We start from the raw sequence: 6702 nt of genomic DNA, 5'->3' as shown, positions 1-6702 counted from the left end.
CAAAGGGTTCAAAGCTTTAAACACCTCAATTGGATCACCGCTTAGGCACCTAGTTTCCATCCTCCACATGTGTTCATGTGAAACTGTTAATATTGCATGGCAGTTGTGGCATTGAGGTGGGTCTTTTATCCTAAGAGGTAAGAGTAAGTATTGTTTTTTGTACATTTTTACTCTGGCTAGGACTACTTCCTCTCTATTTTATCTTTCACTTCAGAGTTGTTGTACGGCACCTCCGTAGCCAGGTGGGAAGGAGCAACAGTGCGTAGCACACGCTTCTTGATTAGACCGGGGTTCGAGCCCGTCACCACCAAATACGGAGGATGTGGAAAGGTCAGGGAATGACCACCGCATATCCCGGAGCAATATGGCTTTAGTTGCTAATGCTCCTAAAAACCAAATAACTAACTAACTTCAGAGTTGTAGTTCGTTTAACTTTCAGAAATTTACTACCAGTTCATTCTTCCAATGTTTGCTGCCACTGTCTCATATTGCTAGGTTAGGTGACATGTTTATAGTTTGTAGTCCATGAAAGGTAGATCAAAATTAGGTAGGTAACACTGTATTCCTAGGTGGAACCAGAGAGTTGGGATTTATATATATTTTTTACCTAAATGAAAATCCCAAACACAAAAGGTATCCAGTACTTAGTACTGAAGGTTCCTAATATCTTTAGTGTTTGATGGGTGGCAGAGCATGTGCTGAAGGCTGAGAAGACAGAAGATATTGTTGACATCAGACTTGAATTTCTGTAGATTGTAATTTTCAGGAAATACATGTAAAGGAAAGTTGTTGGTTGTCCAAATTAATTAACAGATGTGGGTGTAATTTTCAGGAAATATATGTAAAGGAAAGTTGTTGGTTGTCCAAATTAATTAACAGATGTGGGAGGGAGGGAGGGAAAAAGTTGGTTGTGTGAGTTTGGAGTTTGTTAGTGAATGGATGCTGAGTGGTAGCAGCAGCACATTTGGACTCATCTGGAACAGAGTGGGGGAATTACAGATGCCAATTTGGAAGAACACTGCCAATGGGAAAAGGCATATAGCAGAAACTGAATGCCTGTTAGAAAGAGTGGAGAGACTTTGTAAGGCAGAGGTCATTAATTAATCCGAGTGACCACTTATGAATGGCGCCTAGAAGCTTGAGAGAGAGGTTTGGACGCACCACCCCAGATGTGGGAACAATATTCCAAGGTTTGGCAGATTTGAGATTTGTTGTTATTTGGTTTTTAGGAGCATTAGCAACTAAGGCCATATTGCCCCAGGGATATGCGGTGGTCATTCCCTGACCTCTCCGCATCCTCCATATTTGGTGGTTACGGCTCGAACCCTAGTCTAATCAAGAAGCGTGTGCTATGCACTGCTGCTCCTGCCCACCTGGCTATGGAGGCACCTTTGAGATTTGTACTGAATAGTTTAGAAGAAAAGTAACTTTGAGTGTCATCAAAGATGGGCTTAGGAAATTTACATTTTTTTGCAAGAAAAGAGGACCGAAGTTAACTATGTTTTTTTTTTCTTATCAAAGAATTATCAATTAGCACTTAAGGAACTGGTGGTAGATATCTGAGACATTGAGTTTGTCTGTACTGGGCAAGGTTTTTCAAACTGAAAGATGAATGTAGTGTGCTATCATCAGCAACATTTCCAGTCAGTTGAAGAAGGCTATTAATATGCACAAAGGGTGGGAAAAAGAACTTTGGGAATATCAGCATTAGTAGAGAAGTTAAAATATGAAGCCATCTGTCATCAGTGAGCAGTCAGAGAGAAAACTTAATAAAAAAAATTAGGCAATCCGTAAGATGGAAGCTGTTCAGAAGACCTTTATGCCAAACATGATCAAGATCCAAAATAAATGTTCAAAAAAATTCTCGAATTTCAAACTGTGAATTTGTCCAAAGATGAGCAACAGAAGTCAACATATCACCAATGGATCAACACTGATGGAAGGTTAAAAGCTGGCAGTTGGGTTTCTTCATTACATTGAATAAAGTACAAGCAAATGCAACAGGGCAATAACTGGACAGAAGGAATTCTTCTGCCTATTCAGGAATTGGCTGGATATCAGCAAATTTCCATGCAGAAGGAAAAATGCCAATGGAATAAGAAAGTGTGAAAAGGAGGAAGTTCAAGAAACAGGAAGAAGTTCAAGGGCAGATTTTGAGAGCAAGAGGCAAAATGCCATCAGGGCCTGGAGCTTTCTTGACATCAAAGATTGTTCAAATTCTTCTTACATGACCACGGGAGGAACTAAGTGGAGTATACTGGGTACAGTAGGAGATGATTTATAAATTCATTAAAAAGGCCTCCGGAGTCAGGAACTCGATAATTCATTTTTAATTAATTTTAGTGCCTTTCCTTGATGTGTATGTGTACAGAGAAGGCCGGCGCCTGAGAACTAAGGTTTATAGAAAATCTGTGTTGTGACCAGTACACTCACTTTAAATCAGCTCAGGCCAGTGGCCACAAGAAGAGTGTAGGAGGCTTTGATGGGAAGGGTGGGGGTCACATTGTTCTTCCTCTGAGGAGAAGGATGACAAGATTAGACAGGTTATGGCTGACCTCAAGATGTGTGGCTTGAAAATGGAATTTGGGGGCCACATCCAAAGAAAAAACTAATAAAGAACATTTTCAATTTCATTTTATTGTGACAAAAACAAATACAATATAAGAACTAAATAGAAAATTTCATCAAAATCAGTAAAACCATTTTTGAAAAAAATTGTAATTTTCAAATTAATCTTTAAGTAAAGTTCATTGACCTTGGCAGATAGAAAGTTGTTTCCGATAAAAATTACTTTAAAAATATTAGTGAAAACAGCAACGAGTTTTTGAATCTGTGATTTTGGGGCCCCCCTACTCTGCTCGGAGCCCCCTAGGCTGAGAATGGCCATGAGAGAGGCTTCAGTGAGAAAGAGACCATACCAAGTTGTGATCTGAGTTGTCTAGAGGGGCACTAACATTGACTGTGTACATTGCAAGATTGTTGGTGAAGACAGATCAAGAGTGATATGCATGTGGTTAGAATTGTATAGTATTCTTGTAGGTAAATGAACAAACCATAATACAGGAGCAAATTTTGTATACATATGCCTGGTAGTCAATTAATGGTTGGGCGTGCTCTAAATGTTTTTCATGCCAGATAGCCAGATTGGATTTTATTTTGGTTATGTAGTACAGTAGTAGGTTTTGTCACTTAGGTTGTATTGTTGGTGGTTTCACAGGCTCTTGCATGCAGACTTTCTACTGGCAATGTACATGCTCCCTAAAACTACATGTAGCATGTTGTGATGGACAAGGTCTAACATTTCTGAGCACCTGGCTTTGCTGAGTATGCCCCATAATCTAGATGAGACCTTACTACTGCTTGGTACAAGTATAGCAGAGTACTTCAATTGGCTTCCCAAGATACAGATTAAACTTAAAATAGTTTCTTAGATATGTTGTACACAGACATTTTATATGCTCCAAATATGTCTTTTTTTTTTTTTTTTTTTTTTTTTTTTTAAGCATTACTCTTAGAAATTTGATGCTTGGTGTAAAGGTTAATGGTTGGGTGTGCTCTATATGTTTTTCATGCCAGATAGCCAGAATGGATTTTATTTTGATTTTGTAGTACAGTAGATCACCTGCTCAATAAAATGGAAAATAATTCAATGCACAGAAAGCTCAGTGTTGTTTCAGGCTGTGAAATTATGGGTTTATCAAAAGAAATGATGTATGCAATGAAGCCAAATCATTTATAGTTATAGCCTTCTGAATTTGTATTTGTGAACTGCTTGGGGTAGAAATATGAAATACATATGATCTTAACATTATTTTGTTAAAACAAAGTAACAGTTTTAAGACCAAGTGGAAAACTGAACTAAACTTTATAGAATCAAATAAATAAATACAGATGGGTTATGTATAGGCTTGCAGAATATCAGAAAGCTACAAAACATTTTAAAATTAATATTTCTAAGAGAAATGCCAGATATTAACACACAAAATTTGAGACCATGCAGCACCTCACTAAAATTTACAGATCCACAAATACTACAATAATTTTAAAATGAAGATTTAATTCAGTAGAAAATTTGCTAAAGTAATATGTAATGATTTACTGCCAAACATAACTTGCTCACTCTGGAAGTTCTTGGTGCATTGACTTCTGCAGTCAGTGTGCCAAATTTATACAACAGATTATGTCCATATAAGTTTGAGTTCAAAAGGTAATTTCCTTATTGTGCAGCTGAAGAACTCAGAATAACTCGTGGAGGAAATCCTGCTCTGGAGTACAGCCCCAAGTGAAGAGACTGTTAAGGCTTCTTCGGTTAGATATCCCTATCAGATACTGCAGTAACTGAAAGGATTTTAACCCGATCATTCCATTGAGTGACAGGTAGCAAAACCACTATTGTTAGAGAGGGTGGCAACCATAACTCTGGACTGATCATCAAAACATTAGTAATTTAAAAGGGGTTAGGTTGTTTAAGGTATTCCCAAGGCAACAAAGGCCATGAGGCACCAGTATGCCAGCTATGCATGTTCCATCTTTGTGTGTGTGTGTATATATAGGAATTAAAAACAGTTCACAAGAGAAAATGTCCTATGCTTTTGAGTGAAATTATCAACTGTATAAAGGATTATAAACACCACCTCTGATCTACAATGGGAATTAAACCTTTAAATGAATTTTTAGTGTTGACTTAATTTTGAGAATTCCCCTCCCACCTCACCACCCATATTGCTTTTATTTTTGGGGATTACATTCATAGTTTCTGCTAGTGTATTAAGAATATGTTGCTGCACTATTGTCTTAGGACCTTGGATGGAAATCTCATGAGAAAGGAAGAAAGCATTTCTTCTGGAAAACAAATATGCTTATTTCTTAATTTAAAATTAATGGACTAAACATTTTCAGTTTCTGATGCATTGCTATTTACAGTGCAGTTTGTGTTGAAGTTTTCATTTGCTTGCTGCTAATATATTTATCCACGTTACGCAGGTTAAAAACTAATAATAACCTAAAATATATACCATGATTAACATTTAAAGTTGGCCAATGTTAACAACAGCATCAGATCTGAAAGAGCATTATCAGCTATTTTCCAGCTAATAATCATTCACTTTATTATCAAAACCATGGTCCCAGCTCATCCATTAAAAAATTAGACAGGTTACATATATGGTCAGAATACAATACAAGATGAGGAACAAGGCTATTAACAAAAACAAATTAAACATTAGCCTTTAATCACATACTATTATAACAATGAGAATGATCACATTAAAGATTTCACTATTGTATTTCTACCTAAAAGAAATGTAAATGAAGAAACAGTACATTAAAATTCAATGAGTTCATAAATTTAATGCAATTAAGTGGTAACCTCAGAAGATGGAAAAGAAATTTAAGCACTTTTATCCAAGTTTAATACAAAGAATATTTCATATAAATGATACCATTATAATAATTTACAGCAAGTATCATGGTATCTTTCATATAAAATTTTTTTTTATAATGCCAGAAAAGTTTTTTCCTATGACATGGATTGTAGATCTAGTGGATAATATGCTTTTGTGTCATATTTGGTACATTCAAAAAGTACTAAAAACTGATAGCGGATACAGGAATTGCTTTTGAAAAGTACCATAGCTGGCAAGTCTAAGGTTTTATAGAAAATAGGGGAAAAAAACAGTAATCAAGCCAATAAAATATACAATAAAACGAAGAAAAAAAAAAAACACAGTAAATATGATTTTCCATTTATACAACATAAATACAATGTTTGTTATAAAAGGTAACATAAGTTACAAAAACAGGCCCAAAATATATATCTTGGGTAGATTTGATTGCCAATGATTTTTCACAGGTCACAAATCTAAGCATGCATACATATATATTTTTTAAACAAAGTAATTATTTTATGTTTTGCATTTTTTAAGTTTCCTTAATCTGATGTGTGCCATTTAAAAAATCATTTGTATATTAAATTAAATGCAACTTTTTTTTCTTGTTTTATAATAAAAGGCAATAAAAATGTTATAATATTTACTTGATATTTTATTAATTAATTTTAGGCCAAAAAAATCTAGACCTCAATGAAAATTTATTGGTTACCTTTGGAACTGAACATAAACAAATCTCCTCTGTGTCCTATGCATTAGCAAGACAGATTTACCAAGGTGCTTGTTTGTACCAGAGTCCCCAGTGCCACAAGAAACCTCAGAACAATTCAATTATTGTTAGTCCAAGACTCCTGTGGCCTAATTTTTAGGGTCTTTAACAATATGTGCATCATGATCCCCAAACTACCAAAATGAGGCATCACTCACTAGGACCTTGCAAGTAGCATAGAGGTTAAAATCAGTCCTCCCACACCAAGCGCAGAAGAGGATCAAGGTCAACTCCTGTCAGACACTAGTATTTTTATGGGCTTCCACAGCTTGCCTTTTTTTTTTTTTTTTTTTCTTTTAGTATAGATATATTTTAATACATTGGCTAAGAATGTGATTATTACAAAATACTATATACTGTTTCAAACCATTGGTTTGCCCTGAATATTTAAACACATTGCCATTTATACAGTAATATACTATGCATAAATAAGATTATGAGTTTTCATTAGTATTAGTAGTAATGTCAAATGATGCAAGAAAGCAAGCTTATACAGCATCCGGCAAAACCAAAACAAAACAAACAAACAAAAAAAAAAAAAATCCC

General features: G+C 35.3%; 1 protein-coding gene across 1 annotated transcript in view; it reads right to left on the bottom strand.

The window, feature by feature from the left end:
* Positions 1-5137: 5137 nt before the first annotated feature.
* The window catches only part of LOC150088669 (transmembrane protein 62-like), a 366503-nt gene continuing 364938 nt past the window's right edge, over positions 5138-6702 (bottom strand). Inside the window, exon 14 of the mRNA XM_090370285.1 lies at positions 5138-5197. Coding sequence (XP_090226411.1) covers positions 5168-5197 — 30 coding nt within the window. The 3' untranslated portion in view covers positions 5138-5167. The remainder of the gene's footprint in view (positions 5198-6702) is intronic.

The sequence above is a fragment of the Mastigoproctus giganteus genome, chromosome 3, assembly GCF_048544385.1.
Source record: "Mastigoproctus giganteus isolate SK-2022 chromosome 3, ASM4854438v1, whole genome shotgun sequence".
Taxonomy (NCBI): Eukaryota; Metazoa; Arthropoda; class Arachnida; order Uropygi; family Thelyphonidae; genus Mastigoproctus; species Mastigoproctus giganteus.
Note: the sequence above shows the minus strand (reverse complement) of the source record. Positions and strands in the feature narration are given on the sequence as shown.